This window comes from Toxorhynchites rutilus, chromosome 1 (genome assembly GCF_029784135.1).
Source record: "Toxorhynchites rutilus septentrionalis strain SRP chromosome 1, ASM2978413v1, whole genome shotgun sequence".
NCBI classification, from domain to species: Eukaryota; Metazoa; Arthropoda; class Insecta; order Diptera; family Culicidae; genus Toxorhynchites; species Toxorhynchites rutilus.
The window spans coordinates 205,793,941-205,816,608 of record NC_073744.1 but is presented as its reverse complement, the minus strand read 5'-3'; the positions used below and the strand labels follow the sequence as shown (position 1 = coordinate 205,816,608).

The window sequence follows — 22,668 nt, the reverse complement described above, 5'->3', positions numbered from 1 at the left end:
TTCGAACATGCGTTAAAATGAAAATAGTAAAGTAAACTTTCATTCATACGGATTCAAATAAATACTACGAAAGTTTACTTTACTTGGAAACGGGCTGAATAAGTAAATACTTTTTTGACGTAGGACTACGTCTTTCATTTCTATTCCGGGGTGTAAAGTTTCGAAAACGAAAGCGTTATGCCGGAGACCGAGATTTTGAGCGTTAATAGCTCCTAAACAACTGAACGAAATGGTATGAAAAACACTTCATTCGAAAGATAAAATGTCTACGCGTTATATACTTGTTACTTTTTGATCCAAAAACTTGTTTCAGTAGCCTTAAAATTGCTTTCAAAACAGGCTATTGAAATCACCAATCGGTATATAAGCGAGCGCCGCTCGGAAATCCACTCAGTTATAATTGAACAGCGATTGAGGTACCATCGCAGGAATTAATGGATGTTTCCCTAACACAGACTTCAAAACCATGGAGCCTGGGAAATTCGGCATTGCAAAATGGATACAAGCCGCGGGTACTTTTGTACTCGTTTGCGCTTTTGAAAATTTGAATGTTTCTCTAACACAGACTTAAAAACCAAGGGAAATCGGTATTTTAAAAAGATGCAAGCGGGTACTTTTGTACTCGTTTGCGTTTTTGCAAATCGGAATTTTTTTTCCCAACACAGACTTCAAAACCATGGAGCCGGGGGAAATTGGCATTGCAAATTAGATGCAAGCTGCGAGTACTTTTGAATTCGCTTGCGTTTTTGCAAACCGGAATGTGTTTTCCCAACACAGATTGGGAAAATTGGTATTCCAGATCTCGGCAGTACTTTTGATAGCCCCATGCATTTTTACACTCCGGGATGAGTTTTGCTAACACGGTCTACAAAAGCGGATACAAAAGCAACGCTTTGCCTCGGTTATTCAAGACTGCATGCCCCTTCATGTCGCCAGCTCACTGAACTTCTACGCATACCGTTTGATGATTTGGCAAAATGTTGATAACTATTTGCTGCAATAACCACTACCATAATGCATGAATTGACCTAAATTGGGATTTGTTTGCAATTGAATTCGTAAATTGTTTCACTAGTTTAATCAATAATTTAATCAACAGCTCTGCGCAGCGGCGATATCGTACCCAATGAGGAGCATTCGAGGTGCGATTATTGCTAATTGAGAAAACACAAATGATTACTAAGCCAACGACAGTCCTACGTCAACCTTGCGGTTATATCATAGGTATAACCCATCCATAGTTTTGACGTGGGACTACGTCTAACCGGAATATATGGAGGGTAAAATGAAAACCTAAACACAGAACATGCAGGAAAAAATGAAAGATTTCGAATGCTTATAGCTCGAACATTTCGTACTGGATAGGAGAGATGTTTGCATCACTTGATAGGGAATATTTCTACGCATCTATCGCAACTAACAAAATGTTTTTCATTAGATAAACAATTGAATAACTGTAAAATATTAGGCGTTATCTAAACGCCCTAACTGCATCGTTTTGATTGGCCCGATTTACGGTTTCCCTAACACAGCCATCAAAACCAAGCAGCCTTGGGGAAATCGGCATTGCAAATACATGAAAGTAGGGGGACTTTTGTTCTCATCGAAAAATATTCCCTAACACAGACTTTAAAACCAAGCAGCGAAATCGGCATTGCAAACACACGAAAGAGCCTAGAGGCGAGTAAACTGAAAAGTTTAAACCCTCTTAAAGCCAAAAAGAAGAAAAAGAACACACGAAAGTAGGGGGAGCTTTTGTTCCCACCGAAATGTGTTCCCTAATAGAGATTTCTAAACCAAGGTGCCTGGAGAAATCGGTATTTCAAATTCATGCAAGTCGGGGGTATTTTTGTTCCGACTGGAATGTGTTTCCCTAACACAGACTTCTAATCCATGAAGCGTGGGGAAATCGGCATTGCGAATTCATACAAATCGGGGGTATTTTTGTTCCGATTGAAATGTGTTTCCCTAACACAGACTTCAAAACCGAGGTTTCTGGGGAAATCGGCTCTGCAAATAAATGCAAACTGCGAGTACATTTGTCCTCGCTTGCCTTTGTGCAGAGTGGAATATGTCTGTCCTAACATGATCTTCTAAACTTAGGAACCTGGGAAAATCGTGCAGCCATTAGAAGCGAATGAACTTCCCAGTTTCAAGCAAATTCGAGATTCGAGAAGTATGTACACTTTTGGGATGTAAACTTCAGAGGGAAATGTAAAATAAAATAATCGTTTGATAATTTTTTTTTGTCTTTATTGGAAAGATTTTCAGCCTTAGGCTGGTTCATCAAACGTTTGATAATTCTTCCGTACATATATTTTGTTCTAGTCATCATACCAAACGTAAAAGGTCCGTCATTAAATTTACTTGTAACGAAGAACAATCAATCACAATAAATGAATTGACTTTACACGGCATTTGTTCATTTTTTTCACTCACAGAGCAAATATATTGAACTCAATTGAATTTGGAAACTGTTTCATTCAATCAAGAATTTAATCAATACAAACGAATGATTGCTAAGCTAAGGTAGTTCCACGTGAACCTTGCGGTTATATCATAGATATAACCCACTCATTTTTTTTATCCATGCGACCTAATGTATTCAGATCGCTTGACGTTCTTCCGAATTTGAAGTAAAAGTCACTTTGTTGTTGAATTCATTCATGTATATAGTACTTGTGGATTTTCTGCTGGAAAAGTTTGGAAAAAAGGAATGAATGACTCCGAGACAAAAGTCTTGAGTGACACTGAGACAAAAGCACTCTTGCTTTTGACGATATTTTCGACCAATAATTAGAGTTTTATGGAAATAATATGTCTCAAAAATTCACATACGCTATCGTGTCGAAATGTCTTCACATATTTCATAATGTCTTCACAAAATCAAATGTCTTCACAGTAAGTCAGATGTCTTCAAACCAGAGATCGAAATTCTCGCTCGGCTGCGAGATAAGTTATCAGTCAATCAATCTAGTTTTCGATGAGTCGTGTAATGTTCAAATTTCCGTCTTTTCCTTTTCACCGAAAATTCTTTTTCAGAGAAAAAAGAAGTGGGAAAAACTCTTTCGCTGAAGTTCAACAAGAATGCTTTTTCGTCTCTCATCTGGTGCTGAAAATATGAAGCGAAAAATCAAAGCTAACTTTATCAACGTTATCCTGTTTAGACAGCATCTAAACGACCTGCATTTGGACAGCGTCGGAATTTTGCGAATATTAAGCCCTCTTATGTTCACTTCACGATGAAACCCAATGTTACCGCATGTTTTCATACAATGTTTTCAGCTGTACTGAAGAAATGAAAAACCATTATCGGCATCAAGAAGTCACTGAAAACGAAACCATTTCTCGGCAATCATTACTCGCCGAAAAAAATAATGGGCCCTATTATAGAAATCGAGGCGATAAGAATTTTGCTCGCTAGCTCTGTCGGTACAACTGTCATAATTTCTCGAGCAGTTTGTTTTGGTTTAATCGTCGTTTTTGTTGTATGTTTTGATTCGTTCGTTTGTTTTGATCAGTATATGTTTTACGGAGCTGCCAGAATAGTCTTTACAAGGTAAGTGTTCAATCCAGAATCATTCATATTCATCATGTTAAAATTTACAATTCAGAACTTACTTCCAGCGCATATTTCAGTGGCTGAGAATGAGCGAACAGAAGAAAAAAAATATAGGAGGTTGTGTCCAAGATACGATCGCATTGTTGACGTAGAACTACGCTGTTATTCTATATAAATCGCTTATTCATACCTTCGGATATTATTCTATAATGCTGTGAAATTTTTGAAACAACTGCTTAGTAGAATAATCTCTGAAATTGTTTTTTCATTGCATAATTTGTTGACGATAATTGATTGATGATTCATTCTTGCCCTCGCAAAACAATACACTAGCTGATCGTAAGTCGCAATTTATTGAAAATTTACCTCGAACGCTTTTCTTAATTTTTTTTTGCCTTTTTCGCGATTTACATAGACTCGGCTAGACTCGATTATATACATGTTGCACCAGCACCATTATTCCACTCTCATAACTACATCATAACTACATCAATATATCTTTGGCACCGCATGGAAACAACAACAATGACAATACTTGCAAGTATCAAATATCATGCTACATGTTATTTAGTATTGCCTTAAAGGAATCGCACCTCTAGACATCGTTCGTACAACGTAAACCAAGCGCCAAACAAGCGTTCACCATAGCATGCATACATTGGTGGCTTGAAACTACTAGGAATATAAAACACTTCTCATCATTTTGCGCTATTCTCAAAACAAACGCTTCTGTTAATATTACTGGCCTCGAAAAAAGTTGTATTTCTTTCTCATGCTCGAGAGAAGCGCAGCTATCACCCTTAGTGGAGGAAGTTTTGCTACTGGCGAAACCACATACAAAATTCCAGAACGACATTTACTTTCTCGGTGACTAAACAAGCGAAATAAACTCTTTTTGTTAATAATAACCTCGAAAACAGTAGCAATGCTTCATAGCGCTAATGCAATCCTAGCTGAAGGCAGTTTTGCAACTGGCACGCGAACCCAAATAACTTATAATATTCCAGTAAGACATTCGAGATGCTTGGTATTCCCCAAATATTTTTTGACGCACAACCTTATGATGACGGAAAACAAACAATGTTAACTGCTTGGAAAAAGACTGAATTATGCCGAACAGCTTCTACTCTGCTGTAACACCCATCGATGCGAATTCGCTGATGAGTTTGTCAAGAGCGACCGCCTTCACCACCAGCGGGGGGAGCTTGATTTTGGTTGCTGCCTGGGTAACGGCGTTTACATTTTCGATCGACGCGCCGAAATCGCCTACTTCGCTGTTGTGCGATGCGGTGTCACACTCGCGAAGGCTCGGTTCAGTGCGAGCGCTTTTCACTGCACCAACATCGCGTGCATCATTAGATGACGCTTGCCTCGAAATTTTATTGCCCCAGGCAATGCGTTCGTTTTTTGCAGGGCTCGAGCCTGCCTTCCTCTTCTTCTTGCTCATCATACACTACGCGAAGCGTCCAATTTATGACGCGGAAAGAATAACACACGATACGAATAACGCAAAAAACGAACAGAAAAACCAAACGACGATATCCAAGTTGGATTACCACTGGTGGGGTCCAATCTTAGATCGAAGCGCAGCGAAAGCAAAGTGAACTGGATTGCTCAACAGTCCGATGCCGAATGAAAGTTTGCCTTTCTTTCTTTCTTTGTTTTTAAGAGGCTTTAAACTTTGCAGTTCATTCGCCTCTACCAAGTTTGCCTCAGCGAGATCCACTGTTTATACTCTAGGCAAGTATTCCCCTTCATTCTTCTACTTTTCCTTTGTTCATGGGGACTTTGAATCCTACGATTTCCCCTCCGCTGGCCGTCGATAAGTTGCTCGTTATTGACAGGTCTGTTCGGGAAAGCACACAAATGGACAGAACAAATGTATGGGAAAATGGAAACGTCTCAAGTTTTCATGAATTTTAACCATTTACAAACCAGGGGATTCTAATGTATAGCATATTAAACAAATCTTACGGAATTTCCGATTCGTTTAGTATGTGAATCGCCAAAATCCGTTCGCGGCAAAAATAGTTATTAACGTTAACTTTATTTCATAAAAACGTGACCTCCCAGCAAACATTAAATCGCACAACAAGCGTATATATATATATCATCATATGCCCTAAAATTTGGTTGGCATATAATGCGCCTAACTGGCATATGCATGCAAAAGTGGAGGCCAAATACATACATGGCAAATGCTTACCGAATTTGTTTGGATGAATATGCAACTTTGACCGGCTATATTAGCGACTTGTGCCATACTCATATACGATTTATTACAGACATAGAAAAAAAACAAATGGCCCAAAATATTTTCGTGAAATGTTTATTATAGCCTCACGAATCGCCATTTTTATATATGAGTATTTATGTTTGTAGAAATAATAATTGTTTGATTGACTTGTGTTGGAAGTGGAATTGAATGTTTAAAATGGCACAGATTGATGTTTGGTGAAAACTGCTCCGATATGGGTTCGAACTCCGGTCGTCTGGATTATCATCCACCAGCTATCTCGCGCGGCTATCTGCAATTTAATTCAACAGCGGTTAAAACTTTCGAGTGCATCAGCATTAATATGATTTACTGTTTCATGATTTTCTTCAGCATGCAACACGATTTACTACAGTACTGAATCGATTTAAATTATACGCTTATACGACACACAAACTGCATCAGCGTAATATACGCATATGATGCAGATTAAATATATTTTACGACAATGTACATCATAAAATTGATGTTTATTATACCGATATGCGACTTAATTTGATAATGGTATATAAAATCGAGTTTTTACATTTTATGCGATTTCAAATATACACGATACATACTTTGATTGATATTATATGCGATTATGATTTATTCGGATTTCTTGTAAGACTTGGCACGTGCAAAATTATACGATTTAATGTTTGCTGGGCTGTTTTCTGATTTGGAACCCTTAATGAAAGACGTAGTTCTACGTCAAAAAACAAATCACTATCAGTTTTTGAAACGAAAGCGAATGTAGACATTGCTTGAGGCTTTTGTGGAAGCAATTCAAATAGAATCCTAGTTAAGAAAAAGTGGGAGGAATTCAGTGAGGAGCTTAATGCACTGAGATCATCAATGCGTCTTGGTTCGGAATGGCAGAAAGTAAGTGTTTTTTCTACGATACATATAACTTACATAAGTAAAAAGTAAATTTGATCATATTCTTTGAATTTCTTTCAACCGAAATTCCTACCTAAAAATTCCTTACTCCTGCTAGCGAGTATTAGTATGTTACTTTTGTCAGTAATTTTATTTTCTATTGCTATACTATACCAAACTTTCTATGCCATATGCTAAAGCTGAAATGTACTGCAAAACAATAATTACAGGTTTGGATTGACATGAGGGGAAAGGTAAAGACAACACTAGCATACAACAAGCGAGAATTTAGGGGCACAGGGTGTGTCCCAATAAAATACAATAAGAAATCGACATTAAAAGTGAATTATATGTTGCATTACATGAATTACAAAAATTATTTTGCTAAAAAAAGTGAAATTTGTGCGTGACCCCTTACGGAATTTCATAGGTAGCAGTTATGAAAGTACAAGATAGAGTTCATTTTCTAATAATTTTATTTTTTGTAAAGCAAACTGAACAAATGACCATGCTGTCGTTTTTATTACACATGCATGCATGTCTTACGCCTATTAAGCTTTATTCGTTGAGGGAATGTTAATTTTCTCCAAAATATACCATATTAACATTTATGAAAATACAGATATTTATAATTTTCAAAGCAGATGTCTCAAAAAAAGATTTGGCATCCTTTCTATTGTGCATTGTGAAACATTTCAAACTCGTTTCAAAATATTTCAACACCACCGCTGACATTCGAGCAACAGTAACGAATCGAGCTGTTTTCCTCGATTTCTATGGGCCCTATTATAGAAATCGAATCGAAGATTCGATACAATCACTATCACTATCACACCGAGTAAAATCTGGAATTAGAGAAGTCTAGGAAAACAGTGTATAATTCCAGATTTTACTCGGTGTGATAGTGATAGTGATCGAGTCGAATCCTCGATTCGATTTCTTTAATAAGGCCTATTCTCTCGCCTCCTATATTCTCAACTATTTTTCCCTGTGGGCGAAAATGGTTGTTTTTTCACTCAAATCGGCGAGTATTTCAACCTCTGCTTAAAACTATTGTTGCTTTTAACCAGAAGCATCAGTTGATCACCTTTCAAACATTTATTCGTCTTGTTGAGAGAGGCGATGTCTCTGCGATGTATCCGTTAATTTTGATGATTTTATTAGAACTCTTATCAGCGTCAAATCGTCTCCAACTCGATTATCCCCAAGGTTAGCCTCAAACCATGGTTCAAAGGTCTGTAATTCAGTGTTCTCCGTGTGTAAACATCAAAATTGTCCAAATCTCCTTATGTCCGCTCCTCTCTATGATAAATATATGTCACTCTATAACTGAGCCTGTAAGGATAAACGATTTTTGAAAAAAATTGGAGCTCTCCAACATTAAAGAAAAGAAGTATTTCTGACCAGTGAGGAGCAAAGTGGTCTTGAAAGTTTAGTTGATTCAGATGAAACACATTAAACGAAATCTATTTAAACAGTGGATAGTTTTACGATACTACGTTGGAGTATATTTAAAAATTAAAAGTAAACACACAACAGTATAAATGGATTTTATCAAAGTACAGAGCATTGGAGACAGCAACATCACAATTACGAAAACACTTGTAATACTAACCTCGAGCCAACCGCGAGTAATCGGTTACATATTACTAACATAGTTGTAAGGCAAACATTGTCGAAATATTGAACTCCCGGCCCCGTTAGGCTGACGCCATATGAGCCTTAATACAAATATATATTTTTGAAAAAAAAGTCCATTCCTGATTGACCATTCAAAGTAGCCTTAGTAAAAATCTTTTTTTTCAGATAAATGGAAACATGTTATTTGATAAGTACACAACAACTAAAGTAATTAGAATTGAGGAAATAAGGTGGTGGTGGAACTGATAATCCTTGCAAATCGTTGGGTGCAAATATTCTCAGCAATGGAAAATGAATTTCTATAATGTAACTTAGCTTATTTATTATATTTTATGTGTGTTTCATGATGGACAATATATGGACAACGAAAAAATCACGACTCAACATTGAAATCATAAATAATTGTCAAATAGAATCTTCATCTGGATTGTGACAAAATTTATGATAAAATTTCCAAAAATCATGATTACATATCTAAATATTCTTTCCTGGTAGATTTAGAGACGAATGAACTCTCTGAGTTTAAAGTCTCTTTAATTCAATACCGTTACCGTTTCCTGGTAGAGAAGGGAAGGGAAGGTATTGAATTAGAGAGACTTTAAACTCTGAGAGTTCATTCGTCTCTTAAAACTGGTAGAGAACAAAGCAGGAACAACGAAGTTTTTTTTTTTTTATTTTTTCATTAGGATGGTCCGAAAAATAAAATTTCTCCCCTTTTATCCTAAAATTTCGGGTCTAATATTTAGTGAAAAGGAACAAAATAACAAATTGTCTTGGTTCTCTGACGCTGGAGTCGATTCGATTCCACGGCATTATAAAGGGTTAACAAAACAATGTTGCACGTCATCCAGTCATCATCAGCGCATCGTAAAATAAATTTAGGCATAATTCCAGTGATCTGCCATTCGAAGATTTTTATTTGAAACGCTGTTCGGGAAGGTTTGAGGTTAGGTTGAATCGAATCTTGTAGGGGTGCTTACATGGTTTTACCGCGTCGACATAATTTGAACTCTAAATTCTAAATAAACACAGTTTATATTTATTCACAAGTATTGCCGTTACAATTCATCAATCACAGATAGCCTCTTCTAAAATCTTAATCTAGGGTGAAAATTACTCTTTTGCTTAAATTTATCTATCCTAATAACTAGAGGTTTATACATTCTCCATATCACCAGTCGAGACTCTCCTTCGCCATGGTATAGCTGGTGCTATTTTCCGAGTAAAATTGACTGTACCACTTGCGGTACGCTTTGATCAAACGATCTTCCTTGACCAACAGTGGACTTTCGATAAACTGCTTATGGTTCCATATCATCATGTCACGTTCAAACTAAGAATGAAATAATAATTCTTCATCACCATTTCAAACCCACACAAAAGCATCTTTACCATAACACTCTCCGCCCAGATGGCAAATTTCTGGAAGAAAGCATTCCCCAAATTGCGCGGGGCGTAAAATCGATGAAGGACCTTCTGAACCAACGGTTCCACGGGCGTGACAGTCTGTAGGGCAACCATCGGACCGAGAGCTGTTTGCATCAGCAGCTGAACGTAGCCTGGCCCGATTTGGAATGCTTTCACATCAACGGTGCAAAATTCCAATTTTCCCAGAAACCTAAACGAGTGTTTCAGATCCATTCGGGCTATGTGCGGCGGTTCGGTTCCCTCGGGAGCATTCCAACTGTTAACGGGCGGAAATACTTATTTATGTTATTGAATTATTGAACAGTTTCCGGTATTATCTCACCTCGCTTGCCACGCGTGCATTCCAAACTCAGCCCAGCTTGGCCTTGTGAATCGAATGTCACTTCCCGATAGCATATTTGGTCCGTGAACCGCTGACAGGTGGGCCACATCGGCACCATTCTCCGGAATATCTTGTATGTGGGCATTCACCAGGAACTCGTTCTTCCCATAGTAAACCCACCGACCATCCTCAATCTCCGGCAAAACGCTTAAATCCCACGGCTCGACATCTTCATCCACGTGATGCCACACGAAGATGAACCCGTTGGCCTCGAGTGATTTCCATTTCTTAACCTTCGCCACCTTCGGAACGGATCCGGTTTTACTGTAGGGAATATTAACGCATTGACCATCCTTTCCACTGAAGGCCCAATGATGGAACGGACATTCGATGCAATCGTCCCGTACGATACCTCCAACGCCCAGGTTCGCACCCAGATGTGGACAGTATGCATCGAGGACGTTTACCTCCCCCGATTGGGAGCGGAAGACGACAAAATTTTGACCTGTAATGATTGCGGATAGAGTGGAAGGGTTGGATGAATTGTAGCAAAAAATCCCACCTAAACAATCCACGCTCTTGGCTTGTCCGTTGTGCAGGGTTTCCGATTCGAGTATGCCAAACCAGCCGTTTGGGAAGGGAGGCGGTATCCGTTGGCCGACCTTACGCAACCGTCGCAGTCGATTGATCGTGTGCACGCGTTTTTTATCGCTCCTTCCGATCCGCTCGTTGTCCAGCACATGATTGTAGCCAATGTCGGTAAGATCCTGTTGTGAGTAAACGCGAGATTTGATAGAATTATTTGAAGTAACCGTAACTGATCGATGTTCAGCAGTTCATTGGCTCATTCAACGAAACGAAATCACATGGATCACATTTCATAAATCATAAATCATAAATCGCGCGAAAATCTTCAAATCAAGGATCCACAAGATGACCGCTTATCACATAAAGCAGGCTCTGAGGGAAATCTCAAGTATTGTGATCGCTTGGACAATCTCCAATCAGAATCATGCTATACTCCAATCAACATGGTAAAACTCACCCTTTTCCAAACCACCGGGCTGTAATAGAACTTCCAGCAGATCCATAAGAGTGCGAGAGCAGTCAGCAGACGGGAGATATTACATAGCAAAATATCCCACTCGAAGAGATAGCCATTATGTTGTAGATTCTCCAGCACATATTGTGTGCTGTGGTTTTCCGCGTCAAGCATCCCAGCCCAGCGCGCAATCCAGTATGCGTACATCATCGGATCACTTCCACAATCACCGCTGCAAATCTCCTCCGTTGGTGCCGATTTGTCTACCATAACAACAGAACTCGCAAGAATACCACGGTCAGCTGAAAAACCCTTTTCTACTCTTCTGCTCGTTCCACGGACGATTTCGCGAATTGAATCCTCTCACGATGGCTGTTCTCGTCCGACTAACCAACTGCGCCCAGTAGCTTTGGTTTAGTTTCCGGCCTGAGACCAACATAAGTGAAAAACAAAAGGAAGAGTAAATAAGTCAGTCAGTTCCATGCTCGCTTGATCCCGAATTCTCCCTCCACAGTTTCTTTCTCTTTCGCTCTCTCCCACACTCTCTTACTTTGCAAGCGGTGCATAAGTGGCTTCTCGTTCAGTCGATCGATCCTGGACAAACACAAAAAGAAGAGCGACCTGATGAATTAATTCAGAGGGACACTGATCGAACTCTCGGTGCTAGAAATTCAAATGCTCTGAATCAATTGTACCGATCTTCACAACCGCATTAATCCTCTTGTGCGACTTGAGCAGAGAACCCAATCAGCGATCAGTATTCTCAATATCAAATCACGCTTCTTTTTACCGCTGTTTTGCACCTTGAAATTTAAATTTTTTTGAATGCGTTGTCACTCGAAGTATTTCCTGTGTTTGGAGTCGCTCGCAATTTTTAGGTAAAACAGCGCACACACGTGTGTCCGATCCGAAGGGTGGATTGACAATGATTTTTCCGCAATTTTTCCAATCGCGCAATGAGATTCGCGGCGATAAGGGTTCCGGACACTGATAACAGTATACGCCAGAGCTTTAAACTTTTTGTGTGGATTTTATGTGTGCTTAGGTCCTCCCCCTCCCGAACGTAATTAGGTTGTAGTTATCACCAACGCCAGGTGTGATCGAATCGATTGACGGTTGACGTTTGATAAATGTGGAAATTGGCAATGAGTAATTGGTTCGATTTATGATTCACTTCACTTCCGAATGTGGCTTCCGTGGCGTCAGTGCTCGCGTTCCGAATTGCATGACACGCAGATTCGGATTCGACTTAGGTTTAGGTCGGTAAAGTTTTTTTAACTGACAAAAATACACTTTTGGCCCGCAATGGTATAGGCGCATCTCTAAAGTGCAATGCGTGTTGGACTACTAATTTATTCAAAACTAGCTAACCCGGCAAACTTCGTCCCGCCCATTTACTTGATTAATTCTCGAGTAATGCAGAAATTTGTGTTTTATTTGTATGGCAGCCACCCCTAAGAGAGGGGGGGAGGGGTATCTAACCACCATAGAAACATTAATTGCACCCTAAAGTTTCCATATGCCTAATTTGGTTTAATTTGCTTGATTAATTCTCGGGTAATGCAAAAATTTGTGTTTCATTTGTACGGCAGCCCCCTCTAAGAGAGGGGGAAGGAGTATCTTATCACCATAGAAACATTTATTGCATCCTAAAACCTCCACATGCCAAATTTGGTTTCATTTGCTCGATTAATTCTCGAGTAATGCAGAAATTTGTGTTTCATTTGTATGGCAGCCCCCTCTTTGAGTGGGGGAAGGACTGTCTAACCATCATAGAAACATTTATTGCATCCTAAAACCTCCACATGCCAAATTTGGTTTCATTTGCTTGATTAATTCTCGAGTAATGCAGAAATTTGTGTTTCATTTGTATGGCAGCCCCCTCTTTGAGTGGGGGAAGGACTGTCTAACCATCATAGAAACATTTATTGCATCCTAAAACCTCCACATGCCAAATTTGGTTTCATTTGCTTGATTAATTCTCGAGTAATGCAGAAATTTGTGTTTCATTTGTATGGCAGCCCCCCCTTAGAGAGGGGGAGGGGGCTCAAAATATCACGAAAACCTTCCCCGGCCCCAAAAACCCCTACATACCAATTTTCATGTCGATCGGTTCAGTAGTTTCCGAGTCTATAAGAATCAGACAGACAGACAGACATCACTCCATTTTTATATATATAGATAGATAGATATGCTTCATCGGAAGCCACCACCTTCGCCATTTTACGACAATATATTCTACGCTGTTAGAAATCTGGTTGTTTTGAAGCGATTCAATTATCAAGACATTTTTTGATTTATTTATAAAATCGGATCCGCTCTTGAAAAAAAAACATAGCAATCTGAGGAAGCAATGTCTGGAAAATGTGAAGCAGAACCTCCCACTTCACTCTTTCTAGTATCCTTGACAGCACCAAAAATATGTGGCTGGCGTTTTCATGGTGTTAAATTATCTTGTCCTGACTGCTCTCAAATTATGGTCGTTTTTTGCTTGAGAATCCTATTCAATCGCATTAATTGTAATCGGTACCGTTCACCAGTGATATTTTCACACTGTACCCGCTTACCGATGGAGGGTATTCTTTATAAGCTTTCACTATCAGCTGAACTTTTCTTTAGAGAAAAATAATGCAATAAAATTTCCCGAAAATGTTGTTTTTTATATATAAAACTCGACATTTCCAGTACGATAAAATTTTTTAATGTTTACACTTAATTTGATTGAACTGTGTACTAGAATTGGGCGATTTCTGGAAAAAGATCTTGATGGATCGATTTTCTAAACGGCGCAAAGTTCGATTCACTGATTTAATCGGTACCAAAGAATCGATCTTTGCTGTATCGATTTTTGAAAAATCGAATGCTTTTTTCCAATTTATCTGCTTAGTGTTGACTTTTCTTTAAACGTGGAATAAACATTTCATATTTCTATTCAAACATCAAAGGCATCTCATTATCATTCTCAGAATTAAGTTCACAAAAAAACTGGATGATGAAGGTGTAAATATAACTTGTGGCCACTTGTTTTGTGATGACCAAACTTACAAAACTGCTTCTTTTAAGTTTACGACATCTAATTTGACAACCTCGAAAGAGGTCCATGAAATTTGAAAGGGGTATGAAATTTGTCGAGTGGTTTTTGGTGAGATTGAAATTAATGTTCATTGAAAATTAAACGATCACGATCAAAAAGATCGGAAATAAAAGATCGGGTTTCAAGATTTTTTTTGGAGTAGAAAGAATCGATCCGAAAAATCGGAAATTGGAGAGGAACAGATCGCCTAATCCTATTCACTATCACTAATTTGACATCCTCGAAAGCAATCCAAATATTGACATTATGTTTATAACATTTGTCAGGTGGTGAGATTAAAATCGATGTATATTGGAAAAAAGATCGAATAAAAACGAAGGAAAAAAACGATCTTCACAATTTTTTCGGACCCAATGAATCGATCCAAAAAATCGGAAATCGAAATGGAAAAGATCGCTCTTCTGAAAATCGATCCAAGATCACCCAATCCTACTGTGAACGTTCTGAAGCTGAAGTACACGCCTTTCAAATGCATCTGTTTCCAACAGTATGACTTTTGCCAGATGTTTACCTTTATCTATAAAGATCAGAATGTTATTTGTCAGAATTAATACACTTCCTGGTCCATTGTACAATGGCTATGAGAACCATTTTCTACTTATTTTTGATCACAACGATTAGAATCATCAATCAGAATCATTGGAATCATCATCCATTTTTTAACGTTAGTGATTCACAAAATTATTGTCGAAATCACGCTGGTAAACTGAATGAAGGCGAATCCAAGGGAATGAAGGCCTGCAGCATTCTACGAATAAAAACCAACAATTTCATTCATGTCCATACCATTTCAATAAAAAATATTTGATCTAAACAACGTTTCTGTAAATATCAATTAATAAGTCTATTTAGAATTCGAAAAAATATGAGCAATTTATTGGTTGGGGATATCACTTTTTATATTCCGCAATACAATGCGGTTTTTTATAGCCGTAGGGGATGTGCGGGTAATACGGACAGTGGCGGTAATATGGACAGGTGGTTCATTTGTATAGATACATGATGAACTTCCGATTTCTGTTAATAAGAACATGTTCTACATGTCATTCTATAATATTCAAACCACCCTAAGACAATGAATACTGATCAAATGTAGAAAAAGTAAACAAAAACTGAAAATCATTCATGTTTCCGCCTGTGGATGTAATTTTAGCGGCTCCGATATTAAGCATTTTGAGTGATTTAATACCAAAATTCAATTCGCTGGTGGTTATAATTTGGTTTGCGAGTTAACAGAGAAGCGATATTAGGTATGTACGGAAAAGTTAATTCATTCGTGAGTGAAAAATTTAAACTTTTCAAACAATTGTACTGGTGGGGTGAAACAGACAGTTGTCAGTGGGAGTGAGATGGACTGTGAAAAGTCTGTTTAATCTATTCCTAGAGAATTGCTCTGCGTCTATAAATGGAAATCAAATCGCCAAAAGTGGACTGTGTAGAAGCCGACTAGAACTAAAAGCAAAATAGTTGAGGGTCTGTCCGTTTATACTGCTGAAAAAGCACAATACTTCTTCTAGGAGAATTAATTCGATTTTTTCATCATTTAACGGACATTCGTGATGAGTTCAGACCTTGGTTGAATAAAATTAATCCTCTCACGAGCGATAAACCTCTACGCTTCGTATATTACAAACTTCTCCATATCCTCCCCACTATATGTCCATATTACCCCCATCGAAAAAAAAAGTTGTACTTTTCGGTCTGTATTAATTTCAGTAAAAACATTGGGAAACATTTGGCCGATTAGATCGAAAAATAGTAGTATATAAGAAATTTCAAGAAACTGCATTCAAGTTTTAAGAATCATGAGTTTCCAAAGATATGATTGATGTTCCGGAAAACGTGGCACGAAGGAGACAATGCTATTTTTATCTTTGATATATTTAATATATAAATGATGACTCCTTACCTTTATCCGCATAGTTGAATTAACAGAAGAAAAAGGTGGTAATGTCTTTAATGGTATTTTTGTGTACATTTTTGAATGAAATGTGGTTCCGGATCCTACCATGTTATCTCATCTAACCCGTAAAGGATACAAGTTCATACAGGAAACGGGTTTTTTCAGAACATCCATTTGATATAGCAAAAGAGAAATTGCAGGTTTTGAACAATGAAAAAGCTCAATTCAAATGCAATTATTACACACAATCACAGTCCTATGTCAAGATCCCGTCCGTACCCCTAGGCCCAGACCCATAAACTTTTGACGTAGGATTACGTCTTTCGGGAACATATTGGGGTACAAATTGAAAATCGAGAATCGAGAATCGAGCACATCGTGAAAATTGTCCAATTTCAAACGCTTATTGCACAGTGATTTCATGATGGATTGATGAAATTTTTACGTCAATCGATTTCGGCACTACATAACAATTTTTTATATTGAAGAAAATAATATATGTCATGAAACTAACTATCGAACAATTGAAAAATCTCAACCCCTATCCTAACTGAAATATCCACTTCTGATTGGTCGAAATTGACGACACATGCGGCGGGTCTCTAACAGAGACATCAAAACCAAGCTGCCTGGGGAAAATCGGCATTGCAAATACATGAAAGTAGGGGGAACTTTTGTTCCTACCGAAATGTGTTCCCTAACAGAGACATCAAAACCAAGCTGCCTGGGAGAAATCGGCATTGTAAATACATGAAAGTAGGGGGAGCTTTTGTTCCTACCGAAATGTATTCCCCAACAGATACATCACCAAGGTGTCTTTCCGCTTGAGAACGGGCCGTTTGGTTTAAGCTGTCTGTTTTGTTGTGTTCATTTTCACCAAAGGAAAGTTTATACGGCGAGAAAAATTTGAAAAGTGAAGAAATATTAGAAAAAGTTATTTCCCATATGCTCTACATATAGTATTAGGTGTTGTTAAAGCAATTCAAATTCGCATTGGTTGAATAAACACTCAGAAAATAAATCTCATCAAAGAAAATTACCTTTTCCATTTCAAATATGTTTTCTCTATATGAAAGTAACATGTGTTTACTGACGAAAAAATTGATAATTGTGTTCGGTATTGGTAATTATCTTATACTACATTGGTGAGTTTTTTTTGTTTCATCCATACATAACACAGGAGGCATTTCGTCTAAGATCACAGAGGGCGGTTTTCATCATATCTCGTTCCACTTCGGTGTCTTTTATCTGATACGCACCATCCAACGACTGTTTACCATCCTTCTGTCATAACCACTCGGTAAACACTGGTGGAGTGAACAAACAATACCCAAAAACCAAACAAAACGGCTCTTTTCAGGCCCACCAAATCATTATCAAAGAGTTTAACGATGTAATTCTTCAAACATGTCCAAAATCAACAGCCTAACGGAATCCTACGTCAGCTATGCGGTCGTGTCTCGGACACAACCCTCCTGTGACTTTTTTTTTCTCTTTCGATACATCAAATGGAAGTCCTGAAAAAACCGTTTCCTGTATAAACTTGTGTCCTTTAAACGGGTTAGATGAGATTACGTGGTAGAATCCTGAACCCCATTCTGTTCAAAAATGTACACAAAAATACCATTAAAGCCATTACTACCCGTTTCTTCTGTTTATTCAATTATGCAGAAGAAGCAGTCGTCATTTATCATTTCTATACACAAGTCTAAATAGTTTGGATCTACATAAAAATATAAGCCTAAGTCAAATAGATCTATGACTAACGTTTGCATTAAAAAAAGGACTTTTTTTGGATGGTGGTTCTTCCTTCGTTTTGTTTATCAATTCCTTCTCAGTTTTCACGACAAAATTGTTGGAGTAGATCTTACACTTCAGGTTTGCCCAGAAATTCTCGATGGGACGCAGCTGGGGGACGTTGGGTGGGTTCGCCGACTTGGGTACCACATCGATATTCAGCCGCTCCATCTCCTTTAACGATCGCTTCGAGTAGTGGGCTGACGCCAGATCCGGCCAGAACAACGCGTCTCCGCCCTTATGGTATTTCTCGATGAACGACGAAACTTCCGGCAGGCATTTCGTACTATAAACATCTCCGTTCACGGCCAGTCCGGAGCTAAAGACGAGCGGCTTTGACATCTCCTTCTCGCTGATTGTCAGCCACAGCAGCACCTTCTTGAGGAACTTGGTGTGTGATGTAAACATCACTTCGGAGCTCACTTCCTTCGTAGGGGAAGTAAAATACGAAGTGCCCTTTCAGTCGTTGCCATCCAGGGTGAGATAGGCTGAGATAGACCTCCTGGCCAAGCACACGCAGCGATATAGCCACTTTTCCCTCGATCTTCCTCTTCAGCATCCTTCGGAGCTTCTTGTCGCTCAAGGTCGTCGGCCGTCCGGAAACGGACTTTCTTTCGATACTCTGATTGTTGTCCAATAGTGCTTGTGGATGTCGGAACGGGCATATCTGGGGTCCACAAAGTTCCGCGTGATGTCCGTTTTCGACGCGGCGGGGTACTGTTCTTTGAACGCGCACACTTCTGAACGGAGTAGCTTCACTGTTTTCGCCATCACGGTTAAAGTTCGACTGATAGAGTTGTCAAATTTTTTCTGCTGACTCATGGGTTACTATGATTGATGCTAACAAAAACACATGAAAAATCGGCAATTTTTGTCCGGGTTCGGGTTCGATTCCCGTTCTGGCCGGGAGATTTTTCGTCAAAGAAATTTCTTCCTACTCCACCGTGAACACGTATTCTAGAGCTTGCCACTTCAGAATAGATTCAAGGCGTGTTATTCGGCATAGAAATCTCAACTAAATACTACTAATAAAAATGACGCAAGTAATACCTACGTTGAGAAGGCAAAAGTTCCCCCGGGAACGTTAGTGCCATCCAAGAAGAAAAAGAGATGTATTATCGTTGTCAATTTATCTTTAAAACGGAAAAAAATTACGCTCGATCATGTAAAAGTTGTCTTCAAACTAAGTTTGATCTTCATTGAATAATTCATCCGCAAGTTGGGCCCCGCAAAAAACTCAAAAGCGACGAACGAGCTAAAGCTATCAATCTTTGTGTTTGATTGTCCCTATTTCCAGTTATCCTCATTTCCTTTCTTTGCGAGTAATAGGTCCCCTTGCTATACAGCCATTCCATGCCAAACCGATAAAGCGGTTCTCAGAATTACGTGAAAAGTGGTAGTTTTTTTTCTTTATTGCCTTTATCGTTTAATATTACCCGTATTTTTTTATTTTTTTTATTAGGGTGCCCATTTCCCTTTTTGGGTGGTCCGAAAAATCTTTGTTTTTTACCTTTTTCTTAAAAATGCCGTTTTTAAAAAAAATTATAACTTTTGAACTAATGAACCGATTTAGATGATCGATATATAGAATTGAGCCAATGAGCTAGCCGTCATTACATTGAACATGCAGGAAAAAACAACGGATTTTATATTCCAAATTATTGATTGTAGTCGTTTTTTATTGTTTTCATGGCTTTGGACTAGAGGGCGCTATATTTTTTAAATTTTTTTTTCCTAAAAGCTGAGGATCACGGAAAAAACGGATCTTGTTTTTATTATTATTGATTGCATTTATATGTTTAAGTTTATTCGGTTAAAGATAGAGGGCGCTGTGTTATTTTATATTTTTTCTTGAAAGATGAAGTTCTGTTACATAACATTTCCTAAAATCAGATAGGTGTTCTTTTCGTTTTTGTCTTATGATTTTTCAAAGTTAACCGATGGTTGGAAAAAAACAAATTTCTTCCTTTTTTACACCACAAAAAAATATAACTTTTGAATTACGGACCTATTCAGATTATCGACATATCAAATTGAAGGTTATGAGTTAGTTTTCTTTAAAAAAATAATACTTTTGAGAGAAAGAATGGATTTTTGTTTTCGTAATTATTGATTGAGTTAGTTTTCATAGTTTTCTTTGTTAAATATAGAGGGCGATATATTTTTTATATTTTTTCTGGTAATCCGAAAACCACTTTAAATGTAAATGGGCACCCCAATAAAAAAATTGAAAAACACGTGTCTAATTTTTTGCGATGAAGAACAAAATTACGACTTTTGACGAAAATCTGAGAACCACTAAATCGGTTTGGCATGGAATGGCTGACAAAGACATCAATGCTTTTCGGATACATCATAATTCGGCTCGCTAATTGCATTCTATCGAATAATAAAGCATTCTTTCTACAGACAAGGACGAATTTTCATTTTTCCAAATTGGTAGACTGCTTTCGTATTACATAAAGGAAAGGGTGATCCACAACGAAATCAGAAGCACTTTGCTGTGTGAGTCTGGTTTCTGTAAATGAAACAGCAAGAATACCACATCGGAATGTCTAAACTTATCTGATGCCTTCTTAAAAGAAACTCACCAGTAAGAGCTGCTGCTGAAGTGCCAGCTTCGGTAACCTCAATCTTCGCACTCTGACGAATATTTGAAAGTCTGGAGGTTCGATGTTCAAAAACGTTAAACACCTCTTCGTCGAAAATGCTGGAAAGGCCCATGGCTCGTAGAATGCCGCTTGCATCAGTTATTTTATTATTTGAAAACTTTGGAACTTCCTCGTCAACATTGACCTCACTGAGAACACTATCCAAGTACTGGATGAAATTTTATGGTTAATCTATTGACTACCTTCTCCAACTATCCGTTTTCTGGCTAGATGATCATCATTTCCAGATCCTGGTGATCTTTGTAGGGCAACACCAATATCTGCAGATCGTCCACATAAGCGTATCGGAAATAACCTTCCTGGTTCATCATCTCAATCTCGTGGTCTCCGTTGGTGAAATGAAATATCGATTTTCTTGTAGTTCCGCTGTCAAACTTATAAAGCCATGTTGCACTCATGGTTACCGCATTAAGCATAATCAGACTATCATCCGGTTTTACATTTTCCGGATCGAAGAAATTCTTCACCATACCATCGGTGACACGATCCGATCCAGTCTGTCCCGTAGAACCCGACTAAAGTTGCGATTAGGTTCCCACCGTCCATGGTATACTTTGAAAGCAATCATAAGGGCTCCGAATGATCATCTCCGCATTCTTGGGCAGCCCAAGTCTGGTGCAAATGCTTCGGGAAACGTTGCTATTGGCCACGAGGGAAAGTATTGAAAGTGATGTGTGGAACGAAACCGGCGACAGTATCGAATTACCATCTGGGTCCTGGATGTAGGCTAGTTTGAAGAAGTCCAATGTGAATCGATTGAAGGCTGCAGCCAATTAAATAAGAAAAAAATATTCATATCTTCCGATATCTAGAGTTTTGAGCAGAGAATACATTACCTCGCGCAGAATTCGATGCAAGAATCTGCAAGAACAAAAATGAAACTAGCGATATGTAGAGTAGAAATGAAATCTTCATTTTGAGTGACTGTGATGACACTCCGATGGTTACAGAATGAATACTGCTAAAGTCTGGGTTCAATTTATTAAGGTTCGATGTTATTTGGTACGCGCCTGAAATGTGTCTCATTATCAGCAATTGTTTTCCGTTGTTCATTAACAGTTGGTTGGGAATACCGTGATTTACGTAAAATCCAATATCACTTCTTGATCAACTATACGTAGCTAAATTTTGACTCCTGTTATCAACAAGTTTTTCTAGCAACAATCTACCGAAAAAAAAATTGCATGGTCTGAAATCCTTATCAAAAGTAAAACTTTTGAGGGCGAATGTATGAGATGGATGTATGTATGGATGGGTTATACCTATGATATAACCGCAAGGTTGACGTTGCCGTTAGCTTAGTAATCAATTGTATTTCTTCAATTAGCAATAGTCCCACCTCGGATGATCCTCATTGGGTACGATATCGCCGCTGCGCAGTGCTATCTTTTGTGTATTGATTAAATTATTGATTAAAATAGTGAATGAATGAAACTATTTACGAATTCAATTGCAAACAAATCTCAATTTAAGTCAATTCAGGCATTATGGTAGTAGTTATCACAGCAAATAGTTATCAACATTTTGCCTAATCATCAAACGGCATGCGTAGAAGTTCAGTGAGCTGGCAACATGAAGGAATATCTTCCAATGCAGTCTTGAATAATCGAGCCAAAGCGTTGCATTTGTACCAGCTTTTGTAGACCGTGATAGTAAAACGAATTCTGGAGTGTAAAAATGTTTGGGGGTATAACAGTATTGCCGACTTGAATGTACCTGCAATGCCGATTCTCCCAACTTCTTGGTTTCGGAATCTGTGTTGGGAAAACACATTCCGGGTTGCAAAAGACGGGTGGGTAATGTCGGGGACATAACCGGAGTGACGTAGGACTATACAAAGGGGACAGCTTTTGTTAATTATTTTATTTTCTTCTCCTACGTGAATACCTACCTATCTACCTGAAAAATGGATTAGCTTACTGTTTACTCTTTATGAACATGTTGGTGGTTCTGAAAAGAACTTTTGGTGTTGTGTTTTTGTTATCAATCGATATCCCCATCTTGTTCGGTTAAACATTCCTGCTTAGCTATTGCGTTTGCCACTCGCCACAGCTTTCACAGTTGGAAAATT

General features: G+C 38.3%; 1 protein-coding gene and 1 pseudogene across 1 annotated transcript; one reads left to right on the top strand and one right to left on the bottom strand.

Annotated features, from left to right (window-relative positions):
- Positions 1 to 1,097: 1,097 nt before the first annotated feature.
- Positions 1,098 to 1,174, top strand: LOC129763851 (U4 spliceosomal RNA; annotated as a pseudogene).
- Positions 1,175 to 9,396: 8,222 nt separating this feature from the next.
- On the bottom strand, positions 9,397 to 12,035 carry LOC129762041 (cholesterol 7-desaturase nvd). Its single transcript, XM_055760011.1, has 6 exons — positions 11,682 to 12,035; positions 11,135 to 11,557; positions 10,652 to 10,856; positions 10,090 to 10,594; positions 9,732 to 10,023; positions 9,397 to 9,672 (listed from the first exon to the last, which is right to left on the bottom strand). Exons 2-6 carry the CDS (start codon positions 11,399 to 11,401, stop codon positions 9,511 to 9,513), a joined length of 1,431 nt encoding a protein of 476 aa, XP_055615986.1. The 5' UTR covers positions 11,402 to 11,557; positions 11,682 to 12,035; the 3' UTR covers positions 9,397 to 9,510.
- Positions 12,036 to 22,668: the final 10,633 nt, after the last annotated feature.

Coding starts and splice junctions, on each gene's coding strand:
- LOC129762041 (XM_055760011.1), bottom strand. CDS start 11,401: ATGGTAGACAAATCGGCACCAACGGAGGAGATTTGCAGCGGTGATTGT. Junction 10,595..10,651: donor CAAGAGCGTGGATTGTTTAG/GTGGGATTTTTT, acceptor CAATCATTACAG/GTCAAAATTTTGTCGTCTTC. Junction 9,673..9,731: donor TCTGGGCGGAGAGTGTTATG/GTAAAGATGCTT, acceptor TTTCATTCTTAG/TTTGAACGTGACATGATGAT.